Source organism: Pan troglodytes, chromosome 12, assembly GCF_028858775.2.
Source record: "Pan troglodytes isolate AG18354 chromosome 12, NHGRI_mPanTro3-v2.0_pri, whole genome shotgun sequence".
Classification (NCBI taxonomy): domain Eukaryota; kingdom Metazoa; phylum Chordata; class Mammalia; order Primates; family Hominidae; genus Pan; species Pan troglodytes.
In genome coordinates, this window is record NC_072410.2 from 36021365 (window position 1) to 36037664 (window position 16300).

Below are 16300 nucleotides of genomic sequence, written 5' to 3' on the forward strand. Positions count from 1 at the left end.
ACAGGCACACAAAAAGATGCTCAATATTATTGGTCATTATGAGATGAAAATCAAAACTACAATGAGATACTACTTCATGCCCACAAGATTGGCTATCAGGAAAACACAATAATAACTGTTGGAAAGGATGTGGAGAAATTCAAAGCCTTATCCATTGCTAGTGGAATATAAAATGGTGCAGACACCATAGAAAACAATTTGGCAGTTCCTCAGAACGTTAAACAGTTACCATATGACCCAGAAATTCCACTCCTAGTTATATCCTAGTTATATACCCAAAAGAACAACATGTCCACACAAAAACCTGAATCAGAATGTTCACAGTAGCATTATTCATAAGACAAAAACTGGTAACAAACCAAACCTCCAAAGAATGAATGGATAAACAATGGATTATCCAGTCATTAAAGGAAATGAGGTACTGATACATACTATGACATAGATGAACCTTGAAAATATTACATTAAGTATTCAATCAGCCAGACACAAAAGGCCACATATTGTGTCATTTCATTTGCATGAAAGGTACAGAATAGACAAATCTATAGAGACAGACATAGATTAATGGTATTTGGAGTGGGAGGAGACAGGGTGGGAATGGAGAGTGACTGTTAATGAGTACTGGATTTCTTTCAGAAATAAAGAAAATGTTTTTAAAAAGAAGTCATACCTCCTATCCATCCAGACACATTTATTTCTACAACCAGCAGACAACAAGGTAGGAAAAATACAAAAAATAAAAAGGGTGCCAGGTACGATGGCTCACGCCTGTAATTCCAGCACTAAGGAAGGCCGAGGCAGGCGGATCACTTGAGGTCAGGAGTCTGAGACCAGCCTGGCCAATATGGTGAAATCCCGTCTCTACTAAAAATACAAAAATTAGCTGGGCGTGGTGGTGAGCGCCTGCAATCCCAGCTACTAAGGAGGCTGAGGCAAGAGAATAGCTTGAACCCTGGAGGCAGAGGCTGCAGTAAGCCGAGATTGCGCCACTGCACTGCAGCCTCGGTGACAGAGCGAGACTCAGTCTCGAAAACAATAATAAAAAAAATAAAAAAGGATGAAGCCAAGCTGGAGGAAAGAGGTCACCTAGAATTTACCACTGAACTTCCACGCACCAACCTTGAAATCCACTGATATTTTCAAATCGTAGTAACTTACATATCTGGAGTTTGGTGCTATTTGTTACCTCCTTTTCTTCCTTTACCATCTACAAATTCCTCTAATTTTTGGTTTTCAATTTTATGAATGACAGATACAAGCAGTTTATGGCCCATTAATTAATACTGAGAGTTCTCAGAATGCTCCAAGGAAAAATAATTTCTGTAAGGTATTTGGAAACTCAAGAAAAGCAGAATGGAATAATCTGAAAGAGAACCCTGGGAAAGCCCTGTTAAGAGAGAAAGAGTTCACTAATGCATTTTCAAATGGATTCAGTGGAAAGCAGCCAAAGGTTTAAAACAGGTTTGAAAATTGCTATAATGACCAGACTGACAGTCAACCAAACTTCTATAAGTCCTACTGGGAGAGTTCTAATGTTCTTTTGATTTCTCTGTATGAAAACACAACCTGCTTCTAGGAGAACCTTTATGTGAAAACTGGATTCAGTTCCTAGAAGAAAAGCTGGGGAATTACTATGACAGCCATCTCCACCATAACTACATCCAGGTTGGCCACTGCGGTGGTCACTTGTCACCCAGAAGAAAGTCCTGCACTAACTGTGTCTTCCAATGTAGTAAACCCAGGGAACCCAGGCCCAATACATGAGCCTGAAAGAAACAACTCTGACGCAATGCTCACTCATCACTGGAGGGTCACAAGTACTTTTTAAAGTCAGTTTTATGATTAAACAAGTGTAAGAATTAGCATGTTCAATATAAGCAAAGAACGAACATATGTAGACCATCTACGTGTGTTGCTTTATTAAGTTAAAATTTTCAATAAAATAGAACAGCACCTTTTATCATATAAACAGATTTTAAGCACGACACTCAAAATTTTCAAGTTCTGCCCTTGAGCCTCACTGCTTTGCCATTTTAGGATGTATGCCCACTAGTTTCACAGAAATAATAAATAAGAAAAATGTTTGTTTCCATAGCATCCTATACTTCCCTATCAGAGTTTCACACTTTGTTGTAAATAGTTATTTGTCCCTTACTCCCACAAAATTAACTTTAGTAGGAAATATGACCAATCCCCAACATTTAGTATAGTAACTGGCAAATACTACACGTTCAGTAACTAGTTACTAAAAGAATAAATATGAAAATAATTAATTATGTATTACATAATCTCAATTTCAAACCCAGCATTGAAGACTGTCTGGTACTACCAACACCCTCTGAAATTGCCAGCAGTTTCACTCAGCAGTTCACTGACCCCTCACTCTCTCACAGAATGTTTAGCATCTGCTACACAGTAACACTGCAGCCTAAGTTCTGCAAATACCAAGTAAGTTAGGAAATAATACTGTTCCTGTCTGTCAATAACATTATTGCCTAAGTAGAAAATCCCAAAGAATCTACACACAAACACAATCCAAGAATAGATGAGAGTTCAACAAGGTCACAGTACCCAAGACCAACACAAACATACAAACACACATATGCACGCATATTTTCAAATAAGACACATTCACAAAAGAGTCCCCTGGCATCAGTTATAAGTTCCTTCTCTCTTCCAAATAATGACCTCTCCCACCAACCCCAGGAATTAATGGGCTTGTGCTCTGACTCAAGTCACTTTTAAGACCGTTTCTTTTTCACAAAACTATTTCCACATTTGTCAAAGATGCAATGAAACATCTCTAATATATAATGTGACCCTATAAAAGTATATTCTAAGTCAGAATATAGGAAGGTATAACAAACGTACACATTAAAAGGGTGACTGGTTTGCACAAAGCTAAAAACTATAAAATCCCTACTAATACCTTCAATACACTTTTAGCATTCTGTACATACATTTGTTTTACTTTCTTCCCTACTGATCACAAGGCTCAAAAAAAAGCACGTCTCATGTCCAGCTCCGTGACAAGATTTACCCACTATTTTGGCTCACCTTAATACAATCTAGACAAATATATCATTAATATTGACAAGTACATTTCTCATCCCTACTCAGTATTTGCACTTTTAATTTTCCGTCTGCCACTTATTTTTATGATATGGGGGGAGGGGGTTCAACTGCACAAACACACTGTTAAAGATAGCATTGCTAAAACTAAACAGCTGGTTGGTAGGCAGCACACCATGTTGCAGCCTGAAATGTCTGCCATCAGGAGATAATAAAAAGTTCTAATTTGGTCTATAAAAGGCAGTTTAAAGGTGTCAATTACACCATGAAATACATGCTGCCCACGAGTCAAACACATGAGAGATGAGACCCACCATACTTGAGAGCACTCTATAAAAAAATAGGGAGGCACAATATAAAAAAGTATTGTTATGGTGATGATTTTCAAGAAGGTTGAAAGTATCACCACCTAAGACTGGAATATTTCCACAGAAATAAGATTCCGCAGAAATCACTAAGACCTGGCTTGACATTTTAATGAATATCCTGTAGGCAGGAAAAATTTAAAATATCCAAGTTTATAAATATTACATGCATTGCATTTGAGCTCTTCTGAGTTATGAAAAGTTAACTCCACTTTCATAAGATGGACAGAGATCTTAAATTTAGAATTAAGTGGAAAGCAAAATGGAACACAAGTTTTGATGCAGATAAATACAAAGAAATCCATTTAGGAAACAAACCTAACTGTACCTAAATGAAAACTCAGACCTCATAGAGATATACTCCAGAATTCATTCTAGATTAGCTATTTAAATAAAAACACTAAAATCAGAAAGCTAAAAGAGTATTAGGCATCACTAAGAAGGCTGGTGGGGGGGGGAAATCTATGATATACCACTCTTATAAAAGCCTTGATGCCTTAAAATACAAAATGAAACCAAGAAAAAACAGAAAAAAATGTAAAAGGGAGAACTATGACATTTAGAGTCAATTAACATTTATTGAGTGCTGAAGGCCTGTGTCAGCAATGTTCAAGATACTTTTCCCATGTTATCAATTTCTACACAGATTTAAGAAATTTAGAATGGGAATAAAGTAGATAAAGGATAAAAAGATCTAAGACTGACTCTAGAAGTCACTGACAAGGTGACCATGGATATCCTTGCGAAGTACTAGAATAGAAAAACTTGAAACTTGAAAAGGTAATGTTGGAATTTTTTAAAAATAAGGGACTATTTCATTTTGTCTGTAGTAAAATAAACTGCGGCCCATTGAAATTTGGGATTCTTGTGAGCTACTTCAGCACCTAGGACACAGCGGCTGCTTAGAGGAAAGAGAAAAGGCACAAATAGAACACATTCATTTTTTTCTGGAGGAGGTAAACACTGAAAACAAAATTTTTCCAGTATATTAGTAGCTGGTAAATCTGCAAAGTAAAAGAAAGTATGGCATTTGGTGTTCAACTCCTGACCTTTCAGAGAACAGTAGACTGACAGACACGTGTTCTGATCCAGAGAGATTATTAAAGACTGTGCATCAAATTAGAGGCACAGTGTGCTGCAAACCAAACATGAGGGGGAAAAAAAGAAATAAAGTTAATATTTAGAGTGAAATTACATGGTACAGACTAATAGTGCTCCTGGAGCAAAGAACAGTATCAATGACTATCATAGAGAAGACAGGAAAGGCTTCAAAGTATATGAGGCAAGAATTGCAGAGAGAAGAAAAAAGATACAGGCACAAGATTTTAAACATATGTCTGTGACAGTCACATTTTAGAGAACCTATTCACTCCCTTCAAATTCCAAATATAAAGACTTAATCTCTAGGCATCTCATTTATCTCTGAAATGAATGGTGGAACCACATTAGGTTTCCCGTAGCATTGGAATCTGGATTTCATATTTAAAAATCAAACTCAGGCCAGGTGCAGTGGCTCACGCCTATAATCCCAGCACTCTGGGAGGCCGAGGCGGGTGGATCATTTGAGTTCAGGAGTTCAAGACCAGCCTGGCCAACATGGTGAAACCCCATCTCTACTAAAACTACAAAAATTAGCCAGGCGGTAGTGGCACATGCCTGTAATCCCAGCTATTCAGGAGGCTGAGGCAGAAGAAACACTTGAACCCAGGAGGCAGAGATTGTGGTAAGCCGAGACACTGCAATCCAGTCTGGGCAACAGAATGAGACCCCCCCTCCCCCACCCCCCCAAAAAACAAAAACAAAAACAAAAAAAAAATCAAACTCAGATTTCCACCTTCCCCTCTCCTAAACTTCCTATTTTCTACCTGGTTCCATAATGATCTACCCATCATTCATGTTTAAAACCTTGGATTAACCCTTGGTTTTTCCTGCCCTTTTCTCCTACTCTGCCAGACTCCATCTGTGCACCAACTCCTGGTCATTCCTTCCCTCAGAAATCCCTTTCATGTGTCCCTTTAAATTTCTACCACCAGTACCCAAAGACAGGTCCCTATTTCATCAAATCTAGGTTGACACTTAGCCTTAGCTAACCTTCTTGCCTCTAGTCAAACCTCACTCCCAACTCCAAACCAACCTAAATACTGCTGACAACTGGTCTCTGATCGTGTCCCTGTCCCCTCCCTATTCAAAATGTCCCCACCCCACCCCAAAGTAATTCAGTATCTTCCCAGTCTACTACTTTCCCTGGTATCCATGACTTTACAAAACCTGATTCCAATTTAATTTTAATGCTCTTATCGCCTTTCCCCTGCAATCTGGTCCTTCACCTCTCACTCCTCTACACCTTTGTTCTTGCCATCCTCCCCTCCAGGCACTCCATCTGCTCTTTCTGCTATCCATATTCAATCTCTGCTACTAAAACTTCCCATAGGTAAAAGGAGTCTCTCCTTGTCTCAAATCCTACCCCTTTTTGTCCACACCACTCATGTAGCATCTAGCCTAGATACATAACCGTGCATTACAGGGCACTGCTTTTGTTTGTGTGTTTGTTAAAAAATGCCAGTCTCATCTCCCTAACTGGAAACAAAGTTCTTAGAGGATGAAAATGCTTGTTCTTTGTAACTCCTAGAAGATTTTGCTTAGTTCTACCTATAAATGGTGATTAATAACTACTGATGAGGTGATCTAAAGTTCAGTTGAAATAATGCCCATCTACTCCCATGCAGTTCTTTCTAAGGGCTCTCTCTCTTCACTGGTGTCTGTACTAACCAGCAGCACTGTTATACACTGTGTGCCATGGTCTTGTTTTTTTCCCCTTTCAAATATGAGTCTGGTCTCTCCAACTAACTTCTAAGTTCCTTAAAGACTCTTTCTTATACCTTTTAAGCATTCTTTACAATGTTAAGCAGACCACTGGACACAGAATGGTATTTAACATAAACCAGTAATAAAGACACCTAAATATTACCCAAAATGTCTCAATTAAACAGTGCTTGGGCCCGGCGTGGTGGCTCACGCCTATAATCCCAGCACTTTGGGAGGCCAAGGCGGGCAGATCACGAGGTCAAGAGATCGAGACCATCCTGGCCAACATGGTAAAATCTCGTCTCTACTAAAATACAAAAAAAAAAAAAAATAGTCAGGCCTAGTGGCATGCGCCTGTAATCGCAGCTACTCGGGGGGCTGAGGCAGGGGAATCGCTTGAACTTGGGAGGCAGAGGTTGCAGTGAGCCAAGATCATGCCACTGCACTCCAGCCTGGGTGACAGAGCGAGACTCAGCCTCAAAAAAAAAAAAAGCTTAACACTACTTAAGGCACAGACTTTATAAATAACACGTCTACCCTGTTTTACAAATTTCAAAGCCAGTTCACGTCTATTATTTATTTCACTCTCATAACTCTGTGATGTCAGTTTACTGAAGGAAAAACTGGCTAAGCAAGATTGTAGGATCAGGCTGGGCGTGGTGGCTCATGCCTGTAATCCCAGCACTTTGGGAGGCTGAGATGGGTGGATTACTTGAGCCCAGGAGTTCAAGATCAGCCTAGCCAACATAGTGAAACTCCGTCACTACTAAAAATACAAAAATTAGCCATGCATTGTGCACACCTGTAATCCCAGCTACTTGGGAGCACAAGAATCGCTTGAACCCTGGAGGCAGAGGTTGCAGTGAGCTGAGATCACACACCACTGCACTCCAGCCTAGGTGACAGAGTGAGACTCTGTCTCCAAAAAAAAAAAAGATTGTAGAACCAGTAAATTGGCAGTGCAAGGATTCAAACCCAGACCTCCTGGGCCCAGGGTCAAAATTTTAGGTACTATTCCACAAATACAGATTCATCTTCTCAATTAGCCTCCAAGTTCCTGGAGGACCAGGGCCATGAATAATGTTTCTTTTAAAAGATTCTCTCCTCATCTCCTCCCAAATGTCTTCATGTATCAATAAGATGAATTAAACCTATATGAATTCTGCAGATACAACAAACTCATCATAAATAACACACAGCCTGACACTACATTGTGCCCCCATAACAGACGAAATCACCATCCAGGCCTCCATCTTAAGTGGAGAAAGACTTGGTAATATAAGCCTATGGCCTCTCCAAGCGACATTCCCAAACAACCATTTTGAGCTCAGCCACACAATCACCACACCCATATAAGGTGAAAGCATACTGCATTTCTCAAAATCCTCGAGTCCTGCCAGACAGTCTAGTCTTTGTTCTTTGAAGGGTTGAGTTAACATCTAATCTAAACAGAATGGCCAGAAGTGTCTGCTACTCTTAGAGCTTTCAAGGAAACGGCCAGTTAGAGAGCATCATCTCCTGGAAGTACCACGGGTCTCCAAGTACACATAGCTCAGAGCCAGGGCCCTCCACAATTTTCTCCCTAAACTGCATTTTTGGATCATTTTTAAAGACTTTGGAAGCCTTACAGATGAAGAAGCAGGGCCCTAAATAAAAATAAGTTAGTTTTAATATTCCAAGTGAACAGTTTGCTAAAACACCATTTTCATCATCCTAAAGACTAAGAGACTAAGACATGAAAACAACAGAAACTTCTCTATTAGCTCTAGTATGACAGTATCACAGAAGTGTTGGCAAGTTTCTCCTTACCAATGTTATTATCCAGAGTTAGAAACTACTTTAGAAATAAAATAACTTTAGGAAAATTACTTTACTATGTCAAGCATTAAAGTAATTTCAAAAAAGTTCAAGAGGAACATGAACCAAGTTGTATTCTCTAGTCTATAGATTAAGTCATACTAACAACTCACTACTTGAATTATATGAGCATTATAGTTAGGAGGCCAGGCAAAAGCTGAGAAGGCGAGGCTAGTCAGGAAAACATCTCAGAGAATGTTACTGATATAACATGTAGCTGTTGCACTGTAATAGACATATATTACTCTGTCTGGGTTTAAGTGTTCCTTTCTAGAACTGTCTCTTTACCTGATGAACAGTGTATTATAAGGCCATATACCTCCTGAGGGGGTGAGCACAGCTCAAGGTGGCCAGAAGACCTCACTCCCTGGTCCCAGTTACTGATTCAGGGAAAGGATCCATAACGGAATAATAAAGGTACTCCCTGGAGTATCTCCAACAAAATGGCCATGTTCCTGTCTTTTGAGCTCCATTGGTCATCTCTACCCCATGTGAAGAAAACTACCCTGAAAATGAAGCCAACAGTTGACAGAAGAGAACAAGATCAGTCCTGATGACATCCCTGGTGCCCCTGGAGCCAGCCTAGCCCTAACCTCAGCCTATTTATACATCAACAAATTCCATTTTAATGAAAACTATTATGTCACCTGCCAGTCTAAATGAATACGGTGCCAAATAAAAAAGAATTAATTATCTCCAGAGTACGTCTGGAAAAAAAATGGCTAACAAAGTTAAATCTACTTCTAAACCCAACTGGAAACACCAATATACTGACTTTTTATTCTTACCACCTAAAATGGCCTAAATAACTTGAGAACCAGTCTGTTCTTCTCTTAGAATGTTTGAACAATGTCCACCCAAACTTTTATTTATGACCTACTGATATACTATTTTCCAGACTAGATGTTAAAAACAGATATCAAATTGTATTCAAAACAAAGTCACTATTCTCTCAAGAGTGTCTTGTTAGTATTTAGCAAAAGTCTGGATAACAAATGGGCAACCTGGCTATGTGGCCTACTCCATGCACACCAAAGAATAAGGCTAAAAAGGTAAACAAGCTACTAGTCTACCAAGCCCCGATATAATACATTTACTTTCATTCAAAACAATATATTCAACACTGGTCGGCTCTGAAAAAGCACAGATCATTCATATATACAAATAAGCATACTTTTCAACACATGTGTTTAATATACACAACCCAAATTCTAGATTGGAAGATTATACCTAACATGCGACCCTCAACCTCTGGTTTCTGTGTACTGATGCAATATCATACCACAGCAATGAGTTAAAAATGTGACCTCCACAAGTTTCTTTTTTTGTTTTTCATGTTTTACTTGCCTACTTACCTTCTCATTTGTTACCTTCACATTTTTAAAAAGAAAGCAGTTCTCCAACTGGTAACCAAAGTTTCAACAGTTTCTTTGATTCACCAAAGAGATAAGGGTAGGAGTTATGGTTTACATGAGTTTTACTACTAGAAGTCACAACATACACACACACCAAAGGAGTTTTAGGTGCTAATACAGTATATGTTGATCACTCCCACAGATGAAGACATCTTTACCAACTTGCAAAGTGAGATAACACTAAGCCTTAATCATAGTAAATGGAAATACATATCCGATGCGTTAAAGAAAAAAGGAAAAGTGACAAATCATCATTTCACTGGATTCTTTTAAAATTTTTTCTGGAGGTCGGGCGCAGTGGCTCACGCCTGTAATCCCTGCAGTTTGGGAGGCCGAGGCGCGTGGACTGCTTGAGGTCAGGTGTTCAAGACCAGCCTGACCCACATGTTGAAACCCCGTCTCTACTAAAAATACAAAAATTAGCCAGGCGTGGTGGCAGGTGGTGCCTGTAATCCCAGCTACTCAGGAGGCTGAGGCAGGAGAATTGCCTGAAGCCAGGAGGCGGAGGTTGCAGTGAGCTAAGATCGCACCACTGCACTCCAGCCTGGGTGACAGAGGGAGGCTGTCTCAAAAAACAACAAAAAAATTTTTTTTCTGGAGACTGGCATTTATGTCTGTGAAGTGGGCAACCAGGTGGTCCAGGAACAAGAGTAGAAAGATTTTTCAATGGGTGTCCTTTTTTATCATTTGAGTTTATACCATTTGAATGTACTATTCACTGGGTTATCTTTTTCATTGTTTGAATGGATACCATTTGAATGTATGACCTACTAAAAATTAATAAATAAATTTTAAATTTAGAAAATTCCTTGAAAGTCACTTTCAGAAACCACATTAGAACTCCGTTAGTCTAAAAATAATCAGAAAAGAATACTGCATGTCCTTTACTCTTACAAAAACTGCAATTTTCCCAAGTATACTTTTAAATGTGTCCTGAAACCATTACCAACTGTTTCTGCCTAATTTTCTTTCACAAAGTATGAGTGCAGAATACCAGCAAAACATGATAAATAGTTCTTTTCTGTTTTTCCCTTCCACCACAGAGGTGCTAATGGGAAACAATATAAATTTGCCAATAGGAAAAAAATGCTAAAAGGCATATACTCACAAATCAAATCACTAAAAGTTAACCATACAGTAGTTAACCCTGTTAAGCCAGGGTTATCCAAAGCACCGCTCCCATACCACTGACGCGAATGGTAATTTTAGCTAGTATGTAAACTAATATTTTAATTGTTATGAATTTATTTTAACATGTAGTTTATTATACCTAATACCTACATACCACATGTAGAACTACACAAATATCACTGCCTAAGATAAATCTACTTAAGTAAAGTCGTGAATCCATCTGAAAAATAAGAGTGCACATGTGTATGAGTGAAGTTTTAGAAGCACCAGTGCACTATACAAATTAGATCGAGGCACAATGGGAATGACCACCAGCCTACATTAACCACAATGAACTTAGACCAAACTTCGTGCTCACAGGGAAACTCTCACTGAAAGGCTGGCACAACTAAATGACAGAAGCTGTGATCTCTATTCCCCTTATCTTGGACACCTCACTGCAGGCTCTGGATCACTCCCCACCCTCCTATCTACCACCCTAAGGTTTCTAATTCCAAAGGCATGAAGAGAAGTCTAGAGTCAGTCTCCAGGGAGAGGAATGTCTTGGCCTCGGCAGAGCTCTTCAGTATTCTCCCTGGTTCTTATTGCCTCTTCATATTTCTATTACACCTATGTTGTCCCTGAACCACCAATATTCCCTAACTGTCTATGGCACCAAGTCGAAGCCTGCACTTCCCTCTCAGAGCCTTATATTCCATTACTGTTCTCTGCTGCAGGCCTGATACCAGTCCAACCCCATTCAAAAGAAAAAAAAAAAAAGATATTCCTGTTCTCAGGCTGATGGATTTGGCCAGAGGTGGATTAAATGGCAGAGCACAAACCAATTCACCAGGTATGAGAGACCAGCCCATACTATCCTCATTTCCCCAAGTGTATCTGCATTAAGAAACTTGCATTTTAAAAAAGATTAACGAGAGAAATTTTATGTAAAAGAATTTCAAGCTACTTAAAGGTGATTTAGACCACCTGAGAAATTTTAGGGCTCACTGCAGGACTATCTCCCAGCCAGCAATCAGGCAGTATTTACAATCTGGAACTAAGGGTGCTGAGACTAGAAAAGGGTTGTCAATGGGCTTACTAACTAAACTCTTATTTATGTATGATCAGTTTCCATCACAAACTATCCTAACAGCTCATTTAGTATATAGCTGTGTGCTCACAACTTTAGAGATGAAAAAAAAATTTTAACATAAAACATTCATCCTCAGAAACTGAACCAATCCCTTTAGGTTGGCTAAAGGATGCTTCTGCAACAGTCATTCACCAGTATGATGCAATGATGTGTTCTATATAGTCCTCAAAAATTCTGTTTTATTCATACCAGATTCTTGCAAGTATTACCACAAGTAATCTCAGAGAATGAGGTCCAAAGTCCTGACAGAGGGGTCCCAATTAGAGCCTCTCAGGTTATCAGAATCATTTGCCCAGACAGGTATATTCAGAAGCCCAAAAATCTTCCCTTTAAACTTGAAAATAGAGTTCCAAACTCAGTTTTCAGTAAAATACCTTTGAGAAGGGCATATTTAAGTTTCAATGTAATATCTACCACATCACCTGCCGAGAACTTTAATTTAGAAATCATCTGTTTTCAAAAATACCATAGCCCAGATGCCAAAGCATGATGTTTATCTTTACACAAAAAAACACCAAAAGAAGAAAGATTTTATTTGGGAAACTAGACCTGGCACTTGTGGTATTTATTTTCTTTCATGTTTTATAACTACCTTTAGTCACTTAATCCTATTATTGAAGAATTAAAGGAAATCAAAGAGATACCAATATAAGACTAGCAATTTGGTAGACAAGAGGGAAAAAATTAGGAGGCTGAAAAAGGAACACACAAACTCACCAACTCAAGACTGTTTTTAACAGCATAGCATACTGTGTGGCCAATACCCCTCAAACCATAAATTCTGAGAAAAGTTCCCTAGTACCCAGTGAAGAGTCAAAAACAAATTCCTGCCTCAGCAATTTCTCACCATCATTTTATCCATCTGAGCCTGGCCCTAAATTTTCTAAAACAAAGCTCACAATCACATCCCCCTTCAACTTACATCCTCTCTCATGGAAGAAAGGTACTTTCTGTTCCATCATTTTCCTCTCAAACTCTGCCTATGACCTGGTCCCTAAAAACGAAATGTTCCTTCCACCTCTCCAAGTCTAGGCCCTTCATTCTCTTCCTCCACTGGTTCCTTGGCAGGGCCGGGAGCACAGAGGGAATATCTCCCACCGCTGTACTGGATTGCCCACACCTCGGTTCACATCGAATTTTTCTTCTTAACCCCCAGTAATCTGGCTTGTCTTAGCAATTCTATGAAACTGCAAGCACAGAGGGTTACTGACTCCCAATAGCCAAATAAAAGCTGACCAATCTCTCCTTTTCTAAGTCCTCGCCCTTTTCGATTTCTGCTGGCTCTATCTAGCCTTGGCTCTCCACTCGCCAAGGAAAATTCAAGACTGTGGTTAGACTCTAGTCTTTCTTCTGTGCAATCTAAGTGATCCCCTCCACTGTCCTCCTAGAAATGACATCAGAAAACAATCTTAGACCTATGCATCTCCAGCCACCAGTAAATATGAGAGCCCTCGATTCTATCTTCATTAAGCCCTTCAACTTTACTTCACATGTCCAAAACCAAATTCAAAGTCTTCCCAGGATTCCTGTCCCATTCCACCTTCACTTCCCTGTATCTACCAACTATATCATCATCGCCACGTCAGTCAAATTTCCCTTCACAGGCAGCCACCAAGGTCTGCTCGTTTTTCCATACTAGTATTGCAACTCCTATGAGAATACGGTTTTTCCATATTAATATCTCATCCACTATGACTCCAGGTTTGCTTCCTTCCTAGAGTTCAAAAATGACTGCAGTGTCCAGAATGAGAAGCTGCTGTAAGACTCCTTTCCCATGGACCAGCACCCATCCTCAACTGAAATGCAGTCTGGGAAAGTGTGAAAAAATGAAGGAGAAGGAGAGAGACACTCAGCTAACGCCACTGCCCTCATCTCACCTGCCACAAATAATCTGCATCTTCCCCCAGCTACCAAACCGTCCTTCACATAAATTTCTGTTCAGCCCACAAGCTGAAAAACCTCCTCAGCCTCTTATTAAAGACCCATTAAATAAGTCCTTTACTTCTTGATCAAAAGGAATCATCGCTGTGACTTTTAAAGTGTAAGAAAACCAAACCTTTAAAAGTACCTGTCCTCAGGGCTTCGGGCAATAAAAAAAAAAAATCTAGGTGAAACACCTTCTATAGGAAAATTTATTTTTTTTGAAAGAACTTAACCAGGCAAAGCAAGTAACTAGCAACATGTGCACAATTTACTTGGGCAAATGTCGCCCGTTCCTCCTCGGTGTCATCAGAAGGTACACTAGGAGAACAGAAGGGTTGAATTGAGCTGGTTTCCAAGGAACCATGTCAGAGCCGCTACGGAGTTAAGAGCTGCGTCCACACAGCAGCCAAATCATGAAGTTGCAGGAGCGGCTGTTGTTAACCCACAGCTAAGAATAACGCTCGACTTTCCAAAATAAAACGAAGAAACGAAGTCCCCTGGCCAAGGATTCGGGGCGGCACAGAGGGGAAAGGGAGCTTCCTGCACTGCCCTCATCACTCAGAGCCTGGGGTCCCAGGCGATTCACTCACCGCCCGCAGAACAGCGCCGCGGGCACCACGTGAGACTCCCGGGGCCGGCTGGGGGCGGGGGACGAGGGGCGCCCACTCGGGGGTCGGCAGTTTGCAGGTGCGGTGGGCGGCCCCCTCACCCACGTTTATCCGGACTGGAGCCCGCGGCTCCCGGCTGGGTTTCCGGGTGGTTCGCGCTCCTTCTGAATTGGCAGCGAGGTCGCGGCAGGTTCGAGGTAAAATCGGACGAAGAGGAGAAAAAGTCTCAGGGGTCTGGGGGCCTCCGCGCCTCAGGGGAGGCAAGGGCCGGGCCAGAGGCGCGAGGGTGGGTGAGGGATTCCCGCCGCAGGGCCGGGACCGGGGCTCGGGCAGTGGGCCCTGCCCCGCGCGCCCACGCGGGCCGCCCTACCGTGGCTCTGCAGGATCTCGTGCTTGAGGCCGCCGGTGTAGTCGATGAGCTCCTCCAGGCCGCGCTCGCACAGCTGCCCGTAGCCCGAGAACTTGTGCAGCACCTTCTCCAGCTCGCGCTCCACCGTCACGCACTGATCCATGCCGGAGGCGGCGGCGCTCGGCTCCTCGGCGCCCAGGTGTCCGCAGCCGTTCGGCCCGGGCCCCGCCGAGGCCGCGTCCTGCTCCTCGTTCCCCAAGCGGGCGGCGCGGGAGGCTGAGGCGGCCGAGGCGGCGGGCGCACTAGCCGCGGCGCCGGGGGAGCCCCGCGCAGCCGGAGCCCGCCTGCCCCATGGCGCCCTAGCCCCCTGGCGCGTCGCCGCTGCTCCCGTTCGCTCGCTGCACTCGGCCCCGCGTCCCCAGGCCCCGCTCGCGACGTTCGGGTGCCTGCGACGGCGCGGCCGATTGTTTTTGTTTTCACGGGAAGCGACCGATGACCTGGTTCTCCCGGGCGGCACCAAGCGCCGCCGACTGGGGGGAGGGGGATGGCCACCCGGGCGAGGAAAGGAGGCGGCGCGGGCCGTACCAAGTACACCCTCGGGGTGGGGGGTGCGACCCGGCGAGAACGGGCGGAGGAACGCGACGGGCGCCCACACGCGCCGCCACTCTAATGGTGTGGGCCGTACCACACGGAAGGCGTGCGAGGGAGAGGGCGAGGGTGGAGCGAGGCCCCAATTGGCCTGAGTAGCTAAATAGGGAACTTTGGAGACAGCCCCAGCGCTCGGAGAGCGCTACAACTACGCGCTCCATAAACAAGGAGGCGGAAACCGGCCCTCACCACTCCGCCCAGAAGCGGGGAACCCCAACCAATGGGCGCGGGGAGTCGTAAGAAGCCAATCCCTGGCCGAGGCGTAAGCCTTCAGCCAATCCGGGCTGAGGGGCCAAACCAACGGGCTCGCTGTTGGAGGGGGTGACTTGGAGAGCGTACCGAGAAACGAGTAGTTTATGGAAAGCCTTGGGGGAAAACTAGACAAAAATACAAAGGGCTGTTTTCCATAGGACGTCGCCCTGACCCCAATTTATTTCGTCTCCTCATCGATCTTAAGGGAAAGGGGTACCGTCATTCCGAACTTTTGGGCGACGGATCCATCTCCCGGGATGAAAAACCAAGCCAGGCCGCCCGGGGGCTGGTGCTGCGTCGGCGGGGGGTCCCTAATGGGAATTAAAGGCGGGGGTGATTGGGCCCGGGTGAGGGGAGCCGCTTGCTGCTCGCGAAAGCCCCGCGCCGGCTGTCAGCGCTGCCCCGGGCTTGCGACACCCAGGAGGTCATGTCCCCATCCCCCGCGGGCCCTGGCCCTTTGGCCCCTTGGCCTGGAACCTCTCCTGACGGTGGCCTCGCCCCAGAGCCATGTGCCGGGCAGCTTAGCAGGGTGGAAAGAACACGCGCTGGAGAGCCGGGCAGCCTGGCCCTTGCTCCCTAGGAAGCCTTATGCTATCGGATCGGATCGGCTTTACCCCCTCGGGTAAATCCTTCCCATCGCTTGCTATGGAGTCTCCAGCCTTGGCCTAGACCTCCTTGATCAGCATCGGCTGCACTACCTTTGCATTTCTTCAGGAGCCCAGCTAGTTCGTGCCTCAGGGCCT

General features: G+C 43.2%; 1 protein-coding gene across 1 annotated transcript in view; it reads right to left on the bottom strand.

The window, feature by feature from the left end:
* The window catches only part of RMND5A (required for meiotic nuclear division 5 homolog A), a 57881-nt gene extending 42604 nt beyond the window's left edge, over positions 1-15277 (bottom strand). The window contains exon 1 of the mRNA XM_016948908.4: positions 14679-15277. Within this exon, the coding sequence (XP_016804397.1) occupies positions 14679-14820 (142 nt within the window). The 5' untranslated portion in view covers positions 14821-15277. The remainder of the gene's footprint in view (positions 1-14678) is intronic.
* Positions 15278-16300: the final 1023 nt, after the last annotated feature.